Below are 26,975 nucleotides of genomic sequence, written 5' to 3' on the forward strand. Positions count from 1 at the left end.
GCAATAGATATTTGCAGTTAGATGAATGCCAGGCCCCGGGGTTACAAATTCCTAAAAATCATACAAGTTACTGGTATATGAATGGATTTAAAGAATTAGGAAATTTTTTGGTAGGATGCAGTATTATCTCCTGGCAGAATATCCAAGAAAGATGCGGTGATCATTGTAAACCTTTTTAATTTTGGATATCTGCAGATCATGCAATTTATAAAAAAAATCAACATGCTCCATCTATTTATAAACAATGACTGCACATGTTAAGACAAGAATGAGGGGATGAGAAATTGGTATAGTCACTAAGGAGTCAAACGGAATGTCTCTATATGAACAGCTTTTTAGGGAGGATAACCTTGACAAACCAGTGAACTTTCTCAGAAACAGAATGGCAAGCTATCTCAAAATTAGGGAACTCAGCTCTAAGAGCTGCAAACTTCAAGATAATTTCTTCTTTAGCTCGCTGGCCCTAGAGCCCAGTCAAAGATGTTTCCTGAGATGGAAGACCATTGTCTTCGATATGAGCAGGTTGGGAGCGAAGATTGGCTGCATATTTTTTATTACTTGCCCTGGGATATAATTGTTTTGGGAGCAAGTGTTTGATGCCCTTAGCAGAGCGCTAAACTTTCACATCCATCTCTATGTAGGTGTAGCACTCTTTGGGCTTAGTACTATTGGTTAAAGACGCTGATGTGTTTATAACTATTACGTCTTTAGTGGCTCGCTCCATGATCCTCCAGAATTGGAGGCCCAATAGAGCACCAAATTACCAGGAATGGTATCATAAAATGATCCGAACTCAAACATTTGAGAAAGCATATGCTAGTAGGGTTAGGGGGTCTTAAAAGATTCACTGCTTCCTGGCAATTTATGACAAACATCTAGAAATTTACGATAAGACTTTCTCATCTACATACAGGCACTTTATGGGACATATTTGTATGGAAACTACAATTGCTAAATTCCTCATCTTTGCACTTTAAGTATTACATATCCAATGTTTGCACTCATGCACTCTAGCACTTTCTATATATAGCTAGGATTAGCTGTAGTATTGAAATTACGGATGTAAAAGTTTGTTTTGGGGTGCGATAGGACTCTCTCCTTTACACACAAGCCCTTTATAGGACAAAATCAGAAGGAATTGATGGCTGCTAAATACCTTGGGGCAGATTTATGTTAACTGGCGCATCCCCAGGGATGCGCCAGTTAACGTGCGCCATAGTGCGCCACAGCTCCGCCAACCATGGTGCACCGCATTTATAATGCGGCGCACCATGGTGCAAAAACGGCACAGATGCGTGACACATCTGTGCCGGAAATGTGGCGCATTGCTGGAGTTGCGTCGCAAGCGCGACGCAGCTCCAGCAAGGCTCGGGGGTACACCATCTGCACAATGCTGCGTCAAGACCTACGCCTGCTTCAAGCAGGCGCAGGGTTTTGACGCAGCATTGCCCTGAAAATGACTGAGTGAAATCTCATAGATTTCACTCAGCCACTTTCAGGAGGCGTTTCTGCGCAGGAACGCCCCCCCCTGCGCAGGAACGCCTCCTTATGGCGCAGTGCTTTACAACGTGACGCAGCTCCTAGATGCATCACGTTGTAAATAGGGCGCATTGTTTGCGCCGCAGTTGCGTCAAATAAAGTGACGCAATTGTGGCGCAAAGAGGCGCAACGGCCTCATAAATCTGCCACCTTATCTTTGCATTTTAACTATCACATATCCAATGTCTGCACTCATTCACTCTTGCACTTTCTAGACATGCCGAGGATTAGCTGCACTATTGAAATTATAACGATCTAAAAGATTTTATTGGATTGTGGAACTTAAATATATGTTCCAATATTGCTTAATAGGGGTGAAGCCACCAAGATACAAAGCATAAGGAAGAATGATTGATCAATTGAATAAAAACATTTACTTAATTCTAAACCCTGGTTTATGTTATTGTGTATATGATTCTGCTATTTTTATGGAAATATCGGGATAAGTCTCTCGTTTAAGCTGAAACAACCCTGCCAAATTTGATAGATCTGGTTTATCTGCTTATTTTTTATTTAAAAAATTGAAAAAAGAAAAGTATTTGGATCGTTAAGTTCTGTCATTTCAGTGGGTTCTAGAACTACAGTGTAACTAATCACAATAGGCTCTGAAAATAAATAGTTTTTTAATTATAATTGTTGCACAGTACCAGAAACCACGAGGCCTCAATTTTACAGCATATATGTAATGTTACAGAAAGTGTGGTTCTAGCTTATTTAATATTTTAGGTTCATATATGCAGAGGATCAGACATATTTTACAATATCTGCAGTTGCAAGGACAAGTATTCACCATCAAATGTCAAAGTGCTGATGTTAAGCAATAACCAGGTCCCTGGACATTCAGTGTGTGACTGCAAGTTAGCCTCCCAATAACCCTTAGCCTTGCTAGTACGCATGACTGAGCAGTGAAACTGTACCTCATGGGGGGCTTGGGGGTGGTAATTTTGAACCTGGGTAAACATGGCGGCCGCAGGCTAGTGCGGCGCGCGTGTCAGACGCGGTGTCTCCGAACACCGCGGAGTAGCAGCCGCTGCCTTCCTGAGGAGTAATGCCATGGAGAGTGGGGCTTTGAGCCTTTTGTGAAGCCTTTTGTGAAGCCTGCATCAAAATCCTGGGTGGTGTCCGTAGCCGAGTCGCCTCGCACTTTCATTTTCGTCCGTGTTCCTGTGTTCCTGCTTTGCTACTTTGCTGTCTCGGCGGACTGGGCGGACTCCTGTTGATCTGCCGGTGCGAGGACGCCCTTCAATCCCTCCCCGGCAGCCCGTTGCCTCCTCGGAGCCTGTGGCAGAGAGCAGCCGTGGAGGTCCGTCGAGGTCGCTCGGCTCGGGGGCAGTTAAGAGGTAGGCTGGACTGTGTTGGGGAAGCGGGACGACTGCAGCAGCGACAGGTTCCCTTGGAGAGGGCTTGTGACTTTGGAGTGGCGGCTGGAGTCGGTGAGGGGGAGCAAATTGGAATCGAACGGGAGCTCTGGACTGGAGGGGTTGGTGGTGCTTCTGTCACGATTTTGGACCAAATAGAAGAGGCTGTGGGGAGCATTGAGAATAAGGAGGTTTCAGAGACAAATAAATCTAATAAATCTAAAGATAAAAATACCACTCTAAGCAAAACAAATGTTAAGAGCGCCAAGAGCGTGAATGAGAAGTTAGGAAAGAAACAGAGGGTGGGTAAAAAAAAAAACTACAACTCCCAGAGTCCCCTTCTTCAGAAGAAGAGGCGACAGCAGAGCCCTCCACCTCAGACTCAACAAAAGCTAGGCACAGTCAAAAATCTATAACCAAGGTGAACAAAAGCAAAAAATAGCAAAGGCGGAGCTCAAGGGGGGTCTAAAATCCAAAATTTGACTAGCAGCACTGGGAAGATTACCCCCTCTCTGTGTTCATATTTCAAAGTTTTGCCTCAAGTTTTGGATTTGATACCGGCTAAAAATTCAGACAAGGGTGATAGTATACCTACACCTTTTCTTCTCTTGTCCACATCCACAATCCCGGATAATCACAACAATAACAGTGAGCTTAAGACTCCTATCCCAGTATCAGATATGGCGGAGTTTCCACCTCTTCCACCACCGAGTGTAGTAGAAAATATCCTAGAAAATGAAGGATGTGCGCAAGTCGCAATACCCCAAGAAAATCCACACAATTTAGTGGAGCGAGTTGAGGAAGAAGGATCCAAAAGTGAGAGGCTCACCCACACAGAGAGCGCATTGGAAGCCCTGGCAGCTTCAATAGCTTCGATGAGAGAAGAGATTCGAAATGATTTTCTGATTTCTAAGGCAAATCAGAATGATTTCCGGACGTCTTGTGAGGCATTGGAGAGGAAGGTGGATGGGCTTGGTGAAAGAACAGAAATATTGGAGTGCTCTGTTGGGGTGATGAAGGCAAATCTGGAAGCAGCCGAGTCAAAAATCCAAAACTTACGGAGGGAAGGGGATGGTATGAAAGAAAGAGTGGAATCTCTAGAGAACTATTCGCGACGAAACAACCAGCATCTATGTATGTTACAGAAAGTGTGGTTATAGCTTATTTAATATTTTAGGTTCATATATACAGAGGATTAGACATATTTTACAATATCTGCAGTTGCAAGGACAAGTATTCACCATCAAATGTCAAAGTGCTGATGTTAAGCAATAACCAGGACCCTGGACATTCAGTCTGTGACTGCAAGTTAGCCTCCCAATAACCCTTAGCCTTGCTAGTACGCATGACTGAGCAGTGAAACTGTGCCTCATGGGGGGCTAGTGGGTGGTAATTCTGAACCTGGGTAAAGAGCAGCACAATTATAACAGTAGTGATGAATAAATAAATGCACAGCTTGCCTGTTATGTTGCATTAAAAATAACATTTTATAATAATAACCCAGAAAGAAATGTTTTAAAGAGGGGAGTCCCCTTAACAGGCAGAGTCACGACTCATTTCACTTGCACTCCCAGCAAAACATTCATGAGATAGAACTCCTCTGATCTTGTGGAAGAAAGCCTCTCGACTTTGTGTCCATGTCTTTCGACTGCTTGCACTCAATAGGCGCTTACATGCATTCAAGGTCAGTAGCAGTGGTTTCACAAGGGAGCACAAGTTCAGTTGGGGTTCGAGGCTTGTCCCCATGCAAGAGGAAACAGACATACCTCAACTCCTTCTGGAAGTATAACGGCAGTAGGGTTCATGCAGGTCTGGCTCAAAGACATTGGTCAATAAGCTGAAGGGAAGTTCCAGGTTATAATTCCAAGTCTTGGTAGTTGTCCAGCAGGGAATCAGAGTTGGTACATTCCGTACAGACCCAAAATCTAACAAACTAAGGGCCGTAATTATGAAAGAGTTGCATCACCCTAAAGGCATGCAATGAGGAGCCAGAGCGATGCAACTCTTAAGTTTGATTTCTCAATCCAAGCAAGGCCACCTTGCATGACTTGGTGAATCTAGAGTAACGTGACACAGTGAAAATCGTTACTTTGCATTACTCTGCCCCAGGGAGACATTCCATGGGTGCAGCTTGGGTGGTCCCATTCATTGACTTGGTGCATTCCCAGATTTACCATTACAGGTTGACCAGGGAATTCATCAAAATGCTATGCCTCCTCAGGTGAAGCTTAGCAAAAAAGAAATATCTTTACATCTCCTTGTTAATTCCTCTTTCTATGTGTGCTGAACTCTGCGTCATGGGATTGTTATTGTGCAGGAAAGTATTGCTTCCTGCACAAAATAATCCTGCTTTCAATGGTGCAAGGGTTCTTGCAATGGTGCTATGCAGCACATTGTGTGCTAGTGCTGGGAAATGACAGGAAGGCACATTTAATTGTTAAGAATGGCGCATTCCTGCTGTTCCCCTATCAAGGAGACTTGCTGTGTGGCATAATTAATTGTTAAATACAATTACAAAAAACAGGTTTCTGGGAAGGGCAACCCCTTGATCCCATCTCAGAATGCACTTTAGTGTCACTACGTATGTGCAGCTTCTCTATGGACTGCTCTGATGTAAACTCTTCTACATTTCCCTGGGTACCCAAAGGGAAGGAGACGAAGAAGAATGTGTGATGGAACTGTCCTTTTTCACCACTATGTACAGCACCAATCCTACACCTTACAACTGTCATTGTCACAAATGGCTAAGAGCAACCATAATAACAGGTCTGCAGCAAGTGATCCTTAACAACCTCCTGTTAGCACCTACTTCTATGGTCACCTTTAATATTCCAAATACCTTGCACAGAATTGTTGCAAACAATTTCAAACATGTAAAAAATAAACACAAACAAAGATAATATCTGTCCTTTGGCCACTGGACATAATGAACATGTGCCATTATGCATCATCCCTGAGTGCAGCAGTCAGACATGGGCTGTACAGATTATAGATGCGATTGAGAAAGGGATTTGGGGTGCGACCCTGAATGTACACCACATACGTAATTGAAGGGTTCATTAGAAGCAGGAGCTACAACCCTCTGCCAAAAAGAAAAACAGTAGGGGAGTCTGTGCTCAAAAAGAGAACACGCTTGCAGGGAGTGCAGATGCTCAAATAGCCTTGGACATCGCTTCCTACATCAAGAAAAGAATATAATCTTGAAATTGCAGTGTTTGATTCCTATCATCCTATTGCATATCTAGTCATGATGATTAAAGGCAGATATGGTGTGTGGAACCTGCCAGTCATGTATAAGTTGTACTGTGTAGCACTCAATGTAAATCCAAACATAACATAGTAGCTTACTTTCCAGTGACAGTCACTCTATGGATGTAATAGGTGTAATGAATTTTCATCCTTAGAAATATATTGTGTTTTCTACAATCTTAAATGCCATAATTGGTGTTTAATTTCAGCCGGTGGTTTCTGGTGCCTGGCCCCAGCACTTAGTCATCAATACCAGTAATTCTGATAGCTGCCACATGGTGGCTCTATTTGCGTAATTTTGAAAGGAAGAGAACAACAGTTGTTTATTCATTTATTAAAAATTAAAAACAACTAATAGCTGACACTAAGCCATTCTTTTGGCGTTGGGGGCCTCCAACAGTCTGAATAGTAACACTTGTAGCAGTGTGATGGTTAGTAGTTGTGTAGGTACTGTCACTGGCAGCACTAGCAGTGGCACTGGATAGGGTAAGCTGCGGTAACCTCCTGAAGAGGGCCCTGGCCCTTTTTTTTCATTCATTTTTTTACGAATTAAGCACAGCATCAAATGTATAATAAAATACTGTATAGCATGTATATGGTCATTTTGCCCCTTCGAAGTTAATCATTAAGTCAAAATATGTCAAAGGCAGCTTAGTCACTGCTCTCTATAAAACACAGACTTTGAGCAAGATTAGACAGCTTATTTAAACGCACCAGTGTTGTTGTCAGCTGATATCCATGGTTAATGTGTTACAGTGGATTTGTTTGCTTTCTTTAGCAGATAGTGTTACAGCGGATTTGTTTCTTTTCATTAGCAGATAGTGTTACAGCGGATTTGTTTCCTTTTTTTATCAGATAGTGTTACAGTGGATTTGTTCCTTTTCTTTCCAGATACAGTAACAGAAGTGAAGACGGATATATATGTGACGAGCTTCGGTCCTGTTTCAGACACAGATATGGTGAGTACAGTCTGGGACAAGGTCGGGAACATTTAGTGGTGGTACTGGCGGTATTGGGAAAGAGGAACATTTCTGATGTCAGTGGAATTCAATACTTTTACACTTTAAGCCGCTCTTGAAATCTGATACTAGACACATGAGAAAGGCTAGTGTATTTACTCTCTATTATATGGCTTGTGATTAAAAACATCCTTTAATTTTCTTACAAAAATGTACTGTACTATGCTACAATTTATTCAAATATGAAAAATGTTTAGCATATGTTAACATATGTTGAAAATAAAAAAAAAACATACTTGTGTTCTTAACTATTTTTAATCACTTAGGATTTTGCTGAAAGGCTACTGTGCAGTATATGGTCAAAATAAGAGTTAGAGTAAAGTGTTGGGGTTAAAAGGGTTAGTGTTAAAGTGAGGGTTAGGATAAGTGGTGGAACTGGATATTTTTGCAGGGTTATCCACAAATGTTTTGCATTCTTCCTGCTATTTTGTTGACCTGTTTTGTGGGCTTCGGGACTCTGGTCACTTTACCATTGCTAACCAGTGGTAACATGCATATACCCCATTACAAACATGTCATGTAAATTATTTTCTCCATGATTGGCATATTTGATTTACCAGTAAGTCACTAGTACAGTGCACCACGTGTGCCCAGGACCTGTAAATCACATGATACTAGTGAGCTTGCAGCACTGATTGTGCCACCCACCCTACAAACATGTCTCAGGCCCGCCACTGCAGTGTCTGTGTGCAGTTTTAAACAGCCATTTTGACCTGGCAAGTGCACCCATTTGCCAGGCCCAAGGGCAGAGTGCAGTGTATTTAAAAGGTAGGATATGCACAGTTGAGTTTTACATGTTCTGGTAGGAAAAAACTGCAAATTGCGTGTTTCACTGCAGCAAGGCCTATCTCTCCCATAACATCTTACAAGTGTATCTTCCACTTGGGAGCTGATTCAAAACTGGAGTTTAGTGTCTCTGGAATCTCAGTTTTAAAAATACATCTTTTAGTGAAATTGGTTTTTAAATTGACGGTCTGAAAATGCCTCTTTTAGAAAGTGAGCATGTTCTTACTCTAAACATTTCATGCCTTTGCATGTCTCTAAATACACTGCTGGGTCAAGATGACAGTTGCTCTGTTTGTGCATTCACTTTAGATAATCACACAAAGAGAGCTAAATTGTGCCCTGCTTAGCCTGATGTCCCATCACCAGCCTGATGGGTCTTCCTGAGCTAGAGTGGTGGGAGGAGTTGACACTGACACTTGAATAGGGCTGTGCCTGTCCTCACATAACGCTGTCTACACCCCTCTGAAGTGTGTCTGGAGTCAGGGCAGGGAAAGGCAGGGTCTTGTGCACTACAAAGAAGTGCAGGCTGGTGATATTTTAAAGTGGTGAGTCATATAAGTTTTGGAGGAATGCCCTGTGGCGAGCGAGCGCAGAGAGCGAATCAGACTGCCATCGGGGGGTCTCAGGGTATTCTCCCCATGAGAACTTTGAAAAATAGAGTGAACAAATGGTGCATTTTCAAGCAAATTTGAGAAAGCTAGATGGTTAATGAAGCAATTGTGAAAGTGTAATTATGTCAGCAATAAAGAGATGTCGTATGATATCATATTGCTACTCTTGTTCTGTGTGCACTGCTATGTGGTACCATAGTATTTTCCAAAATCCCTAAGACTTCAGTCAGGCACCCAACATTGAAGACAGCACCTCTATTCTGAAAATTGTTTCAGCCCCACTAGAACAGTGTACAGCCCAAGACAACTTGTCGGCGCCATCTATGGAATCTGTCACAAGGCAGGTCCTATGTTGTTAGTTTATGTCATGACAAATGGCTTGAATTTCACTGCTTGCTTTTGAAAGAGCCTGCTTTCAATAAACCAGTGTGTTTTCTATGTAGGCTGCATGTGACCCATTTGTCAATCCATAAAGATAGCACACAGCAGGGCGAGCTGTAGCGCTGATAGCACCCTGTGCAACAATGTTTATTGGCACCCCCAATGACCACCTCCGCCATGCATACCCTCACTACCACCCTTTAACAGTGCCCCTTGAGTCTCCATAACCACTCTCTCTCAGATGCACTTAATTAGTTTTATAGCTCTTCTCATACCATTGTAGGGAACCAGATTATTTTACATCTCACACACATTACAGAGAGACAATCAATCATATGTGGTAAAGCAGTGCATAGTAAACGTTACATAAGACAGAGGACTACAAGATGTAGGACTCACATGTTATCCACACTGGTAGACCGTATATTTTAATAGTGCTTGGTCCGGAAGAGTAAAAACTCGGAATTTAACATTTAACAACATGGTGGGGGGTTCCTGTTAATAAGAAGAACTGATTTCTATGCAAATGAACCCTTTTTGCATCATCAGGATAATGAAAGGCTGGAAAATAATCATATTACTCTAATATATACCCTTGCAGTGTGCATGCAGCTACTTGATGACAGTTTTAGCTCACTGCTCTCTATTAGAATTGTAACTTAAAAACTGCAACAAGTAACAAAAGGGCTTCTCTGACAAAAGCAGTAATCCACTCATCTATTTACATTATATGCACTGTGTGATCTGCAGGGTACACACTCTTTGCTGCAGACATATTAACTCTCTGCACTACCTTACGCTGACAAAACTACAATCTCAATAAAATGGTGTAATCTGCATATTGCAGGTATTTAATTTCTTGACCATGAATAAAAGGCGAATGTGAATTAGTATTTTTAAAATGAGCTGGCAAATCGGCCATAAAAAGATTAAAAAGGCAAGGAGCCAAAACACAGCCTTGTTTCAATCCCACATTCGTATCAAAACGACGAGTCATGTGTTTTCCATCGCCAATTTTCTTCTGCACCCAGGTATTGGAGTATAAAAGTATAATCATCTTTAATAGTATTTCCGGAATACCCCAATTCCTTAATTTACCCCAGAGAGTATCTCGCTGCACAGAATCAAAAGCGGCTTTTAGATCAATAAAACACACATATAATCTTTGCATCCTGGTTTTGGCTCTCACTCCTAATAATGTTAATAAAATCAAATTGGTATGGGTAGATTCTCCCTTTCTAAACCCTGTTTGAAAATTAGGTATCAGCTCTTCCTTTGAGGCCCAAGCCGCTAGCTCTTCCAACAGGCAACTAGCGAACATTTTTGCCTCTACATCAGTGAGCATAATCAAACGATAATTAGCCGGATTATCCTGCGGGCCACACTTATATATTGGTTGTATAATACTCCCATGCCAAGATAACAGTATAAGACCTGATTTAAGGACTTCATTAAACAAAAGCATTAGTAACTCCTGCCAGTTACTTAATTCAGCTTTGAATATTGCGTTCGGGATACCATTTGGGCCTGGTGCTCCGTTGGATCTAATCCTCTTTATCGCTTTTTTACTTTATCAAGCGACCAGGTCTCCATATCCTAACTAGACACTAAAGCTAAAGAAACCAATGGTACTTCTGAGCCTGGGTAGTCGGAAATGGCCAAGGACTTTCATACATGTGGTTGTTAGACCTGTCATTCAACAGACAAACCCAAGGCATACCTTCAAAAAGGGTACATAGTCTAAATATCGCTTCCTAATTGTCGACCTACACAAATATCGAGTTGGAAATATCGAAGGTACAGAATTTTGATGTCAAGAATATCGTTGGACAGAATATCGACCCTTAGGTAAGTAATATCGAAATTATTTATATCGATGTAAGTAATATCGAAGTTAGTAATATCGATAGCATATATAACGATGCAACTAATTTCGATGTTACTAATATCAATATTTGTAATATTTTTATGTATTAAATTATGTATGTGTAATATGTTTTTGTTAAGTATTTACATTTGTTAAAATTATATGTGTATTATTTTTATATATTAATAATGTTATTTTCAAGTAAGTTTTATGTTTTAGTACCGGTGCGGGTTGTGGGTTTATAGGGGAATAGGGTGGGAAGTAATTAAAATATACTTAATTAATAATTTTTGGGAATTATAAATTAATTTTAATTAATTTTAGTTTTTATTTCTGTAGAGGGTTGTGGGTTTATAGGGGAATTGGGTGGGAAGTAATTTAATTGTAATTAATTAATGATTTATTATTTTTTTGTTATGGATAATTATTTTATTTATAATTAATTATTAATTGGCAATTACTCATTTAAATTGATAATTTATATTTTTTAATTTGTAATTAATGTTTTTAATTGGTATTTAATTTTTTAATTGGTAATTCATGTTTGTTATTGGGAAATAATGTTTTTTAATTAGTAATTGATTATTTAATTAGTAAATAATTTTGTTAATTGGCAATTCATATTTTTAATTGGTAATTATTTCTTAATAATTGGAACATATTTGTAATTAATTGGTAATCAATGTTTTATAAAAAGTAATATTTGGTATACAAATAATGTTATTGTTTAATAATCTTTAATTGTGAATTAATTTTAAATAATATTTTTTTGTAATGAAAAATATTTTATTGTTTAATATTTATTATTTGGTGCATAACATGTATTAATTAGTATTTATTGGTATTTGTTGTTGATTTATTGTTAATTAATTATTCAAATGTAATTGCTTTTAATAATTATTAATTGTTTGTAAATGATGTAAATTTATTTTAAAATGTAATTATACATTATTTTAAATATAAAAATTATTTATAAGTATGTTATATTTAAATTCTACGCTATCCAACGCTTTCCCTACTTTTGCACCCTCTGGAGTTGGAATAGTAATTTTTACCCCTACGCTATCCAACGCTTTACCTACTGTTGCACCCTTTGGAGTTGGAATAGTAATTTTTACCCCTATACTATCCAACGCTTTCCCTACTGTTACACACTCTGAAGTTGGAATAGTAATTTTTATCCCTACGCTATCCAATGTTTTCCCTACTGTTACACCCTCTGGAGTTGGAATAGTAATTTTTACCCCTACGCTATCCAACGCTTTCCCTACTGTTGCACCCTCTGGAGTTGGAATAGTAATTTTTACCCCTACGCTATCCAACGCTTTCCTTACTGTTACACCCTCTGGAGTTGGAATAGTAAATGTTATCCCTACGCTATCAAATGTTTTCCCTACTGTAACACCCTCTGGAGTTGGAATAGTAATTTTTACCCCTACGCTATCCAATGTTTTCCCTGCTGTTACACCTTCTGGAGTTGGAATAGTAAATTTTACCCCTTTGCTATCCAACGTTTTCCGTACTGTTGCACTCTCTGGAGTGGAAATAGTCATTTTTACCCATACGCATCCAACGCTTTCCCTACTGTTGCACTCTCTGAAGTGTGAATAGTACTTTTTACCCCTACGCTATCCAACGGTTTCCCTACTGTTTCACTCTATGGAGTTGGAATAGTAATTTTTTCCCACCCGCTATCCAACGCTTTCCCTACTGTTGCACTCTCTGGAGTGGGAATAGTAATTTTTACCCATGTGCTATCCAACGCTTTCCCTACTGTTACACTCTCTGGAGTGGGAATAGTAATTTTTACCCCTTACCCTATCCAACGTTTTCCCTACTGTTTCACTCTCTGGAGTTGGAATAGTAATTTTTACCCCTACGCTATCCAATGCTTTCCCTACGGTTGCACTCTCTGTAGTGGGAATAGTAATTTGTACCCCTACGCTATACAACGCTTTCCCTACTGTTACACTCTCTGGAGTGGGAATAGTAATTTTTACCCTACGCTAGCCAACGTTTTCCCTACTGTTTCACTCTCTGGAGTGGGAATAGTAATTTTTACCCTTACGCTATTTAACGCTTCCGCTACTGTTTAATTTTCTGGAGTGGGAATAGTAATTTTACATTCTACGCTATCCAATGTTTTCATTACTGTAGTTTTTTTTGGGACTTTAAATAGTAGTTTTATTTATTTATGTATTTAATATTTTTTGTATTATTTTAGATACTGTGTATTTAATTAAGTTTAAAAATATTGAAAGTATATTTAATTTTTTTAATTTATTAAATATATTTGTTTATTTTTATTTATGTTAATATTTGATGTGTGTAGATATTTTTGTAATTCATAGTATACTTTAATAATTTATAAGTAATTAAAATAATTAGTAAAATATAATATTAGGTAAGTATATATTATATGTTATGTTTATTTTTAAAGTTATATTATTCAATATGTATTATTTATTAATTTTAAACATTATTAAATATGTTTAAATATGTTTCTTTCATTTATAAGTATTATTTACTTTATTTTACTTCAGTTTTTTAACATAAAAAAATGATATTTTTAATTACAATATTTTTAACATCGATATTTTGGTTTCGATATTTTTGTACTTACCATGTTGTAGATAGGGTGTCAATATACTTGCCTTCGATATTCCAGCGTCGATGTTCTGTAGGTCGATATTATGTCCGTCGATATTCTGTCATAGATTCTTCAAAAAGATCTGGCTTTAATCAGTTATAAGAGATACTAACAAAAGACAGAGATAATCCCAGGGTATTCCTGAACGGAGGTTGCTAAATTCCCTTTTTGTTGTTACTACCAGATGCTTTAGGTCTCCTTTAGTTGTCATTTAATTTCAGTATGCACGTTTTAGCCTGTTGCCCCTTCTAGAGTTTATTGCATACAGGCGTTCACTCAGGATAGGAGTCTGGGACTTCTTGTGAATGCTTGAACGCATGCTGAGTCCCAGGAGATGAAGATGCCCCCACCAGATACTCTAGAACGCTTCATGTGCTCCAGGTTGCTGGTCTGTTCTCAATCTCTGGCTCTCTGTGTACTCTTTTGAAGAGCTAGACAAGACGTCTGTTTTGCTACATATGTCTCACTCATCTAGAGTGGTATCATAAAATAGACTGCCAAAGGCCTCTTCACCATACTGTGTACCCTCTTAAATCTCACTGTCCTACCATTCTGGATCTCAGCTCTCCTTTTTTCTTTCCCCCACCCCAATTCTAACCCAAGACACTGCAGTGCAACACTTTTAAAATCTATCCTTCTCTTCTGATAATTATCCTACTCTGGAGGTCTGAAACGTGTTGCTCAGTACAGCAGGAGCTTGCTCCAAGCCACAAGCAGATTTGCTTTTGATCCTATTGTTCAGTCACAATTGGCGACTCATTTACCCATGTTTCAAAATATCCCATCTTCGTTCTATCAAGTTAGGCCCACACTTCCTACTTTCTGATATAATTGACTGTCTACATTTCTGAATTTCATTGATATTGTTCCTCCTTCTTGTTGTTGCTGCATGTTTCAAGACAAGTTCCTTAACTTTAACAGCCAAGCAACCAAGCTCTCAGCCACTTGCTTCGGTCTAGTCAGGCTCACCAGGAAAATACTTCTCCTACTACCCTTCCACGCAAGGCAGATCATGATTCAGGGTCTAATTCTATCGCGTCTGGATTTTGGGAATGCCCTCTACTTAGGCTCCCCACAGACCACCCTGCGCAAGCTCCAGGTGATGCAAAACTGTGCAGCACGAACACTGCTCCAGATTCCCTGTCAACTCCCTGTCAAAACTGGACTGAAGAATCTCCACTGGCTCCCTGTCAGGGAAAGAATCCAGTTCAAAGGCCTATGCATCTAATGAGCCTTCTGGAAAAAAGGTGCTACCTTCAATCATTTCTTGATCACCCCTTTTCTCCCGAACAGACAGCTCAGATCTTCTTATTCCTATCTTGTTGCAGTACCCAGGATAGAGAGAGCCAGATGAGGGGGTCGTTCGTTCTCCTATAAATCAGCCAGACTCTGGAACTCTCTTCCCCTCCATCTGCAATCAGAGCCAAACCTAATTTCCTTTCGCAAGCAGCTAAAAACCTTCCTTTTTAATAAATCAGACTAACAGCCAGCTGTTCGTCCACACGACTGTCCGGAGCGCTAGGACGCCTTAGGGTAGCTGCTGCGCTTTACAAATTCTCTTTTCATTTCATTTCAGATATTGTTACCTAGTTTCGGCCTATCTGGACATTTTCAACAAATTACTCTATGATATCCAGCCCCTCACCTTACTATGATATGCCCTATTGTGAATTATTATAAAGTGCAGTATTCCCATGCTGCCCACAGACCACCCATTGAAAGCTCTGACCATCCATTCTCAATGGTAATAACCTTTGCTATTCCATTATGTCAGGTGCAAAAACGAACTGCATTATTTCAACACCAATCACATAAATGTAACACTTTTACAAGCAACACACTTGTCAGAAATCGAATCCCTGAAGATAAAGCATGACACGGTGGGAATAGTAGTGAGAAGTAGCCACAACAATAGACCGAGGAGACCACCCGTGGCTCCTATAACAATACTAGGAAATGCAGGGTGGTCTTCTTAACTGAAAATAAACCTGCCCACAAGATTATTAGGACATGGACTGTGGGCTGACATGCCTTTTCCGAAATTCAGACCACTGAATAAGAACAGTGTTAGTGGGGACCATATACGCGTCAGACACCCACAAACAACAGATTCTTTCTATTTCATCAAGACCGTTCACTCCATTTGAAAAATACCTACTGCCTATAGTGATGGAGAGGGGGGGACACAAACATAGGACCATAAGCACTTGTAGACAATTCAGGACACCTGACACATGCAATGGGAATGACAAAGGCATGCTTTTTGATTTGGTAACAGGCCCTAGTCTGACAGATATATGGAGATTGATTGACCTTATGTATAAGGAATACCATTTCCTCTCTTACCTCCATGGTACCTTTTCTCCAATGTATTATATTTTACTGCAGGGCTCACTCTTATCTGATGTTCAGTGCTGGTTAGGGGTAATGGGTGGTATGGATAATTTTAGGGTTTTGGGATAGGTTAGAGCGCATGGGGTTAAGATATTTTTTGTTTTTAGGAATGGGTAGGGGTATAAGGTTGTATGGGTAATTTATGGGTTTAGAGGTAGGTAGAAGCATAGGGTGGTTAGTGTATTTTTAGGTTTTAGGGGTGAATAGTGGGTGTAGGGTAGTAAGGGTAATTTAAGGGTTTATGGGTGGGTAAGTTTATAGGGTAAGGCTATCGGGTGCTAAGGGTATTTTTAGCGTTTAGAGGTTGGCAGGGGTGTAGGGTGGTAAGGCTTTTTAGGGTTTAGGGCACTTGGATTGGGTAGAAGTAAAGTGTGTTAAGTGTAATTAATAAATAGGTGGGTTGGGGATTTCCAACAATAAAGAACAATTTATAATTGGTGTTTAAAAAAAAGAGTTACACAAGTTTAGGGTGCCTTCATAAAAAGAAAAAAACATTTTTAAAATAAAGGTAAAGGCATATTTGTGGTAAAGGCAGGCATTGTAAAGGATGCGTGGTAAAGGAATGCTTGGTAAAGGTAGGCACGGTAAAGTCATACCTTTTGCTTTGATTCGTTTATCTTTAGAATTGGGGCATTCTAGCCCTCCATCTAATATATGGCACAAGAGGCCACTTCACACAGGGGACTCTGTGATAGAAAAATCTAAAGTAGGATATTAGTAACCACATGTTGCACAATGTAGATTAAAACACTTCTACACAGATGACAATGGCAGCAGACAAAGCCACCTGATGAGGATACATGCTGCAGAATACTTCAGTTGCCAAATGAAAGTCAAAGACTGAAAAAACTAGGCTTAAAGCCTGACACAATGACTCAGTATAATGCCATATTACTGATTCCTGAGATGTCAGTTTGAATAGGGCAATATTGAGCATAACGCCCAATCAATGGAAAGGAGAACGAGCCCTAGGGAACATTCAACAAAGATATTATGAGTGCAGGGAGAAGGCAGGTAAACTTCTAGCAGGGCAAGCATATATAGGTTAATAGAGGTAGAGGGGAACCCCTTAAACCCGTCCTCCTTTCCAGCAAAGACTTTCACTACTAGTGCTCTAGTGAACTACACCAAGACTCCAACTTTTCTAATATATTGACCCTTTCTGGACTAACACAGGTACATTTAAAAATGTATATCTCAACTTCTACTTATTGTATTGTTGTTGTTTTGGTCTCGTTTTATTTGTAAAATAGTTAGCTATTTTTCTGCAACTGTGTTGAGGTTTTAGTTGTCTTTTCAGTGTGTTACAGTGTTGCACAAATATGTTACACATTTTCTCTTAATTTAAGATAGCCTGCCAGTGGGTTAGCACAGATTAATTTATGGTGTGTATCTGACTTACCCTGACCAGTATTGTGGTTCCTGCTTGGAAAGGGTGCATACATCTGCTAAATAGAAACCCGATTGCTAACAAATGGTAGCACAAGATTTTAAATACCTGGTCATTTGTCCCATCAGAGGCTTCAAATACATAGTGGAGGATAATTAAATGCCCTTTGTGGCCAAGACCAAAAACAATTTTGATCGCTGGTCCATCTCAATCTCTCAACGTGGGGCAGGACTTTGAGTAAGACATCCTTAGGTGCCCAAGAGATGACCCCCGCACCTTCATGCACTAATCACTACCTCTGAATATTAATATCACATTTCTACAGCCGATGTTTGAAGCCTGGAAACTGACACATAGATGGCAAAAAATATACCCCAGTACAGTGCAAAATCTGGCACAATAAAGTCTCTAAAGAGGATAATATAGTTATCAAAGGGGATACTATAGTAAAGCTGTATGAGAATGTTTTTCCCAAGTCATTCCATGACCTCTGTTTGCAGTTGAGCTATGAATTCTCCGGTCATTGGCAATATTGTCTTCTTTCACATTATTTAAGTGCTGCCTTGGTTCTCGTGCACTTAAAGCATCAGCTCAATAAATCAGACAGTGCTGTCTCTCTTGGGGTTTGGTTTTCAGCATATAAAAATCCTTATTATAGACTTGTTCTCAATATCGATTCTGAATCACACCTGCATCATTTAGCAATTGCAGTTCAGACTACACCCCAGAAGATTGGTCACCTATTCTATTGGCTCATGATAGGACTGTAATTGAAATTTCTGTACTGAACACCTTTACATTTTCGGTGAGCCTCTTTATGACCCCATTTCAAGTGCTGGTGTTGTGACTGGGGAAACTGTGACCTGCATGTGCTTTGGAAATGCCTGAAAGTATAACCATAGTGACCATAGTATGTAATAGACTGTATTGTTCACTGGATTTAGACTTCCACACTCTGCACACCTTGCCATACTGCATGATCATACTAATGTGGATGGGTTATTGGCAATTAATTACCAGTGGGTCACTTAACTCACTCGGATGGTGAAAATGTGTATTCTTAGCCACTGGCGTAAGTTTTCTTTGCTCACTGTAGATGAGTGTCTTCTGGAACTCCTATGGGTTCCCTCATACTAATGCAAAAACACAATTGATAGGCAGAATGCAGAACAATGTCATACATTCACCCCAGTACAGAGATCTGGGCCTAAATCCATCGTTTTTTTGCACTCCACATCACCCCAGTTCAGACCTGGCCATATGCAAATCAGGCTTGACCCCGTGCCTCATGGGAACAGTCCAGCCCGAACTGCCATACTAACACATTGTCTATTATCAAAACAGGAGTCAACTGGAGATCATTGATGCTATATGGACCCCATTTATTAGGAACATTCAGGGATTGAGAAAGTCATGCCTAATAGTTGGGTTAGGTATTTTAAACTTACATACTGGGTTGAAATGTGACCTGATGTTTGATGGTATCCTATAATGAAAGGCTCAATTCAATACTGTATTCTACTGTATGCTCACAGCGAACACAAGTCTATATTGCATATGGAGATTGTGGGTATTTCAAGTGGGTTCTGGTGTTTGATCTGCCCTGTGGAAATCTTATTTGGGCTATTGATGGCTTTCAGTCACTCTCTGACTGGGTTCTGATGACAGCTTGTTCTTTAACATCTAGTATCAGGGAACCTGCTTTTCCCAGTGTATCAGACTATCATTCAGAGGCAATGCTCTGCATACCATAAGAAAACTGAGACGCAGAAGACCAAATTAGACTACATATGTTATGTTATGATAACGGGTATGAGGCATTTTAACAGCATAGGGTTTGGCATTTTCTTGGCCTTCTTGTGCAGACATTGGCCAGTAATACTGATTCATCAATCAATCATTCCTGAGTCCACTGGTGGGGATGTGGGGTTTGAAGGGATATTTTTACTCTCACAGAAATGTTCTTTTATGAATGGGTTATTCGACCTTCTAACCTAACCCATTTGTGAAATGTGCTTCTGCGGTGTGTTGTTTCTGCATGGTGATTCAAAGCGGGCTCCCTCAGCCTACCCTGTATCAGCTGTGTGACTTAATGAAAAGAAAATCCAAGGGAAACGTCTTAAGGCACTATTTTGGTAACAAAAAGAGCAATCTAAGACAGTAAAACAATACAGACTTGGAAATGCATAGTGCTTGGTCCTAGAAACGCTTTAATTATTCTTATTTCATTACCAAAACATGCCAGTTCATCTGTTTACAGAATCACAGTTAGCGATCCAATTCTTTTGTTTTACTGTGCTGGATGCATTTTATCTGAATTCTCTATTTCTCTCTAGATAATACAGTTGAGCCAATTATTGAACAAATGTTGTCTATAAACCAGTATTGGCAGCACTTTATTTAAAGCAGACCATCTACAGTAAAACGCAATACTAATTAAACCAGAATAACTATATTTTCAATGTTAGTAAAAACTAACAATTAAAAAAGGCGATTAAACAACAGAGTTAATGCTAACAGTAATTTATCTACTAATTAGAGCGCCCTATAGTTTAATTTTCCTGTTGTTGGCTAATTAAAAATGTTGAGTGTTTAAAGCTGTATTTGGGTTGAGGGTGTTCAACTGAAGTTGCGAGGACTGATCATGTACATTCTGCAATAGTGATATGGTTATTGCCTGTAAGAAATTAGGTTATTAGTTAGACTGGTGGTGGTTCGACCTCAAGTAATAAGTACTACATTCTACACAGGTTAAAAAAAGGTTTTATTAATTTCTACTTGGGCTCAATCCGTGGCGGATATGACAAAGAGCAGACAGGCTTAATTCAGGCAAAAGTGTAAAACAATTAGCTCTAACCAAACAAGTCAAAAGCAAAAACACAACACAGTAAAATCCCACAACCAGTTTCTAAACGCCATGAAACGTAATTAGAATATTAACTCAAAAATAATTAAAATCTTTTAACACCTTAGCAGCTATGGAACTTCCAGCTCCAGTGCTGAACGTTCCATTGCGCAGGTGCAGTTGGAACTTCCAACGGAAGATGGCAGCACTCCCGAGGTAGTGGTGCCATCGGCCGTTGGAATAGGCGCAGCACTTAAGGTGTTAAAGAGAGCCTGGGATGTGTATTGTTATGGGGTTAGGGAATAAGCACCACGTAAAAGAAATGTGGCAATCAAAATTCCCTGTTCATAGTTGACTGTGGCATAGGCAACATTTTAAGGCCTACTGAGATGGAACAGAGGTCAGCTACACCAAGCTTGTAACCCTGGTAAATGTTTGGTACATTCTGACTTAGAAGCTGATTTAACCTTGGAAGGAAGGATACTCCATCGCAACGGTACTGCTTACTGCCAACATAATAGTCCGCCCAACTGATTTGTATGTAGGTGGACATTTGATTTAACCACAGAAGAGACTACTCCGTCTGCACCACGACCACACTCTTCCGACAGGCCAAAGGAGTATGAGTCATCAGAGTTTGACATCTATGTTCTTACACCTAATTTTGATGGGTGGACATACATGTTAGTTTTCTCTGATCGCCATAGTAAGGAAGAAAACCTGGCCAAACTCCTATGGCAAAGCAGTATTGTTTTTTGAGTTTGTTAAAAAAAATGTCAGATAAAAGCATGTTCTTTTTGACAATAAAAATAAACTTTGCTTGTTGGTTCTGTCAGGTTGGCCAAGCCAGGAGTCAACATTAAAAAAATGTTGACAGAAACCGCTGTGACTGCAGTTCCTGCTAGTGCTTCAGAAATGACCACTGCCTTAGTAGTCATTTCTAAATTTGATTGGTGGGGACTCCATCAGGGTAAAGGCATAACATACTCCATTTCCTGACAAACATTCCTCTACCTGCCAATGTATAAATCACTTCATAGAGCTGGACCAGGTTGTAGTCTGTATCCAGCGAAGCCGTCTCAAATTCAGGAAGTGGTTGGATGATGTTCAAGCTGCTAGTTTTGTAGGAAACTCTCTGAGTGGGACGACTTACATGAATTCACTCAGTCAAAATTCCTACGTTGGGATGTAGGCCTTATTTAGAATTGTCGGAGAGGATAACCCATTTAAACATGGCAGATATGCCATTCTCACTATAACAAGTGCTATAGGTAATAATGGACTTGTAATGAAATTGACGGGACATATTTCATGTTTGTAATGGAGTACCCCCTTGAAGGACTGGGTTCTTTAAGACCCAGCGTTGCCAGGGCACAACACCTGAAACCTTCGTGGGTAACCTGCTCCGGCGTACGAATCACAGAGACACGGGACACTTCCTTCGACGTCAAAGATTCAAGGTTTATTTGCTGCAGGGAACACAGAGATCACGACAAGTACACCACGTGCAACTTGGGGAGACTGCTTCAAATGGGTTCTGTGGATCGCTCCTTTTATACAGTTTTTACCCATAGGATAACATGGCACACAAAAGTTTACAACCCGGTTCCCATCATTATCCCCCAGAGGGGTCGCTTTGGTCACTTTGAAACACATGAGGTCCGGAACATAAGTGCGGAAACATTTGGCGGTTCCCAACTGTAAAAACCATCTTCCCACCATTAGCGAATTCCAATCAGCAGTAAAACAGATCAAAATAGGAACAAGGACAGGTGTAGAGGAAGACGGAGACAGTGGGGAGATCGGAAAGGGTGTAAAAGGGGAGGTATCGGGAAACACGAGATGCAGGCATCAAAGGGACGTGCCTAATGAGATGCACGGCTGAGACAATAAGTCCGTGCGGCGAGATGAGCCTCGAGCGGCGCCATCTGCCTTACAGTAGCAACCCCCTCGTCATAAAGACACTCACAAAGAACATGTGTCTTCCGCAAATATCTTGGGAGTCCCAGGGTCGCGAAGCGGACAACGTCCGTTCGCTGGCTACTTGAGGGCAAGAGACAAAATGGATGCCGTATCTAAGATGGAACCCGTGGGTACAGATGAAAAACCCACATAACAAACGAACGGTTTAAGTTAGCACAGCGAAACTGCGCACACTTACTAAACTCGTCATTTGCGGTTCATAGATACCAGACTCGACCATATTCGTGCGAGTCGAAAACACCACTTACAATTGTCACGGAACCTCAGACGCTCCTTTTGCCCTCATGTAGGCAAGCACTAGTCGGAATCATATTCGATATTCATCAAACCATCGAGATGTTGCTGTAGCATAGCTCTGTCCAACCGAGTCCCCTTGGTAACGGGTGGTTGTCTCATACACGTTGTAGCACAGAGGCCACATAAGGCAGGACCACACTGCACACAAAGGCAACACGTGAACAGGAACACTACAACGACTCCGATGATCATCAGAATCTTCCAACCCCAAGTCGACATCAGGCCCCAAAACCATCCAAGTAACGTCCAATCCCCTACATCCACGTGTATGGATTCGGAGATCTTATGCAACCTCGAGATGGCTTGATAGACAGTAGGAGCATTATCTGGAATGAAAATGCAGCAGCTCGAATGGATCACCTTACATACCCCACCTCGATCTGCTAAGATGACATCTAAAACCATACGGTTTTGTAACGTCATAAGTCTCTCCGCCTGAAGTTCTGTGGTGATATTACCAAGGGCACTGGCAGTAGGCGTGGGCGGAAAATCCGTTCCGCTCGCGGATTTTGCGGATTTTCGGGAAATCCGCAATCCGCGAGATTTGCGAATTTCCCGCAAAATCCGCAAATCCGCGAGCAGCGGATTTTGCTCGCACTGCTCGCACTGTTCGCGTGAGTTCGCGCCCCGCGAATAAGTGCAAAATTGCAGAAATACGATCTTAGCAAAACTGAAAGTAACTACTTACCAGGTTCAAAAGTTCAGGCTCATCATTAGTAGCCATTTCCTGGAGTGCTTCCTGAGGGGCCCCTCCAGAGTTCAGTTGCCAGTTGAAACTAGTATGTGACCCTGCTCTGAACCTCAGAATAGTTACACATATGCCACAAAGGTCCTGAATTACAGCTAAGGGAGACAAGCAGGAGCCAGGCTGGAAGTTAAAATCCATTAATCAGCCCCTAATTCATTATTGTCAGTTGGGGCAGGGCAGGTGTTGTAACTAATTTTGCAACAATGAAAGCACTTAGCAAGTGCAAAAGATCACTAATCAGGGAGCACTAAGGAAGCAGGTGCCAGCTAAAAAAATATTCTGTGACACATGAATCAGCCCCAAATTAATTCAGGTCACTTGAGGCAGGGAAGGTGTGCTTTGCTTTGCCGAAAATAATGTACACTGGACAACCAGAGGGTGTGGTGATGAAACAGAGGGTGGCATGGGTGGGCCAGAGGGTGGCATGAGTAGTCAGAGAGTGGCAGTGGTGACAGAGAGTGGCAGTGATGAAGAAGAGTGTCCCAAACAGGCTGGACACGTAGAAACAAAGAGTTCGCGAAACTTGCGACCCGACAGGTAAGTTCGCAATTTGCGAAAGTGTACAAAACCCTCGCGAACTGGCAGAAACACGGGCGAACACAAAAAAAAAAAAAATCCGCAAATTCGCGGGAATTCGCGGATTTTGCGGATTGCGAATCCGCAAATCCGCAAAATTCGCGAACGCGAGATCCGCAAAATTCGCTCATGCTTAACTGGCAGTAATATTAGCTGTCGATTCTACCACTCGAGTCAACTGTCTCAGGTTCCTACTATTAACCATAGGTCCCCAAAACGGGAGGAAACCCTTGAAAAAGTCTCCTGCCTCTTGACCGGCAGTGTCCTCTTCGCTAATTACGCCTCGTACAACTCTAGTCTTATGATAATCAGCATCTACGGTAAACTTCGGAGGCAACAGATTTGCAATGAAACATGAGCCCATGAAGTCAGCGGGCAACCATGTGTATGCACGATCGTAGCAGATAAAGTATGTACCCTTGGCAGCCAGAAACACAGGGGACGAGAACATCGGCAGAATGTAATTTTCAGTGCAAGCACTTGCTCCAAGTCGGGCTTGCGATCTTCGGCCACGACCCATGAGACAAAAATTACCAGTGTGGGGTACGACCCATATCGGAGGCGAGCTTTTAAGCTGCTTTTCGCTAGTGAACGCACTATATTCACCTCTACTTAGGACCCTATAGGCCTGTATCTCTTCTTCGGGAATAAGCGAGGGATCATAGATATCACTATCTAAATCCTCTATTGCTATCGACAAAGGTTTTTGATACGAGGTAGGACCAGAGTAGGGGGAACGTGGTTCTCGAATGGGGTGGAAACCCAGTGCGCTTCGAAACATTGTTTGAAATGCTCGAGCTGACCCTTGGGAACTATACGGTAACACCAGATATGGAATTCCCTTATCCGTAGTATGTGGCATCAACCCACACACCCAACAATTAGTAGTGTTAACCACTAACTGATGCTGATGAAGGAGCTGAATAAAGGAATTGTTGCGGAATTCTACACGTCTAGCCTGCTCGTGTTCCGGTAACATATGAAAGGAATGGGGAAAAACAGTAGAGGTAAGTTTAGAGTCAGGAGTAGGAGTAGGTGTAGCAAAAGGCAAGAAGTAAGACATCGTGTAATACACCCCACCCGCCAATAATGCAGAAGCAGTCAAGAACAATACAAACAGTTGGAATATAAAACATTTGGTACGACTGAGTTGCTGCAGCTTGAATCTGTGGACTTGAGCTCCCTCCAAATCATTCAGCTTCGAGAATGCCATTCCCTATGACCGTCCGCAACGTTTCTTGACGCACTTCGTTCTGTGTAGCAATAGTCAATCCCTAGGAGTTCCCAGGAACCGACGGCCTTTAACCTAGCGTCAAGACCTACTATCCAGAAGGAAGTACGCGCGCGGCCCTACGGCCTTCAATGCACAATATGTATGTATGCAAAAACAAAGTCTCTCAGCTGTGGAAGCAAAAAGTACAAGGAATGAAGCTCAATATATATACAAAAATAATTACAGTAATACGAAGGTTCAAAACTGATCACGGAAAACGGGGTAATGCAGTTGTCAATACAACAGAGCAGGATCTTTTATTTGTCCTTAGTGCGAGATCGCAAAAAGTATCGGGTTCTCCCAGGACGTGTCTGCTCGTCAAACAAAGGATCCGTTGAAGAGACAGCGTCCTGCTGATCAGTTGAGTGTTCTGGTCTTGAGTCTTTCGATGCTAATTGTTCAACAGTGTCTTTCTGCTGCGCTGAGGGTTCTCCAACAAGCTGTGCGTCGCTAAAAGGCACAAACGCCGGCAATGTTTCTGTTTCAGATGACGCAATGCCTCTCCTTACCCACGGGTCTGCTGGCAAAGGGATGGGGACTCTTTTGGTATGGGTGGCATGCACCCAATTCTTACGTCCCTCAAGACGAACGGCAGTCCTCGTGGCCAGGAGCACTTGATAGGGTCCGGTAAACCTCGGGTCCAGGTTATTTTTGCGTGAAAAGTTTCTCGTCGCCACCCAGTCTCCGGGCTGGAGCTGGTGGCCTGGACCCTCCGTCTGCGTCGGCAATGCGTCGTAAACCTGTTGGTGAATTAACCTCAGTTTAGCAGTCAAGTCATGTAGATAATCGATCAACATTGGGTACTCAAGATCAGAAAACATTCCTGGCCTAGGAACCCCCCACACATTCGCAGGACGGCCGAACACTATTTCATAGGGACTAAGCCCTACTCGGGAGTGTACAGTTGCCCTAGTTGACAGTAATGCTAAAGGTAAAGCGTCAGGCCACGAAAGACCAGTCGTAGCCTGAATCTTCGCTAACTTTAGTTTAAGGGTGCCGTTGTACCCTTCAACCAATCCAGCTGACTGAGGATGATTGGCGCTGTGGAATTTTTGATTAATTCCAAGGCCCTTACACACACTCTTCATCACACTTCCAACAAACTCACTTCCGTTATCTGACCACACGACTCTAGGCATTCCATACCGAGGAAAGTATTCCTTCAGTAGGATTTTCGCAGTAGACAAAGCAGTATTGTCTTTGAGGGGATAGGCCTCGATCCATCGGGAGAATGCGCAAACCACAACTAAAACGTATTTCAGGTTATTGCATCGCTCCATATGGATGAAGTCCAATTGAATCACCTCAAAGGGATACGAAGGGGGAGCGAAACTGCCAGGAGGAGTTGGGGTTCCTTTGCCAGGATTGTACATTATACACACCATACAATTCTTCACCAGAGGTTCAGCACATTTTGTAATGCCATCATTCTTCCACACCGGAGACAATAATTTGCAAATACCTTTCACGCTAATATGTGCTAACCCATGCGCCATTGTCACAACGGCCAGCACATACGCATCCGGCAACATCCATCTTTTCTGATCAGTCAAATCAATCCAACAACCATTCGCATCCAACTTTCCCGTACTTTCTTTCCACATCGTCTTTTCAGTGTCGGTAGCCTCATTCTGGATTGCTTTCACACTCTCGATAGTGTCCTCACACATACTCGATTCTGTAGGCCACCTAACCGAACTCGTCACATACATTCGAGTGCTAAGGTTCCGGGCAGTCTCCTTAGCAGTCTCATCCGCAAACGCATTACCACGACCAACATCATCCGTCACCTTACGATGCGCACTACATTTAACAATCGCAACTTGCGTAGGCAAAGTCAATGCATCCAAAAGATCATTCACAAGCTGGCCATGCTGTATCTTCGTACCGTGCGACGTCAAGAAACCTCTCTCTCTCCACAATCGTCCAAAGCTGTGAGCGACGCCAAACGCGTATTGGCTGTCGGTAAACACATTCACACGTTTCCCTTTCGCTAACACACACGCTCT

General features: G+C 41.3%; 1 protein-coding gene across 1 annotated transcript in view; it reads left to right on the forward strand.

The window, feature by feature from the left end:
• GABRA3 (gamma-aminobutyric acid type A receptor subunit alpha3) overlaps positions 1-26,975 on the forward strand; it is a 1,805,986-nt gene that overhangs the window by 891,476 nt on the left and 887,535 nt on the right. The window contains exon 5 of the mRNA XM_086964657.1: positions 7,038-7,105. Coding sequence (XP_086820783.1) covers positions 7,038-7,105 — 68 coding nt within the window. The remainder of the gene's footprint in view (positions 1-7,037; positions 7,106-26,975) is intronic.

The sequence above is a fragment of the Lissotriton vulgaris genome, chromosome 4_1 (assembly GCF_964263255.1).
Source record: "Lissotriton vulgaris chromosome 4_1, aLisVul1.2, whole genome shotgun sequence".
Lineage (NCBI taxonomy): Eukaryota > Metazoa > Chordata > Amphibia > Caudata > Salamandridae > Lissotriton > Lissotriton vulgaris.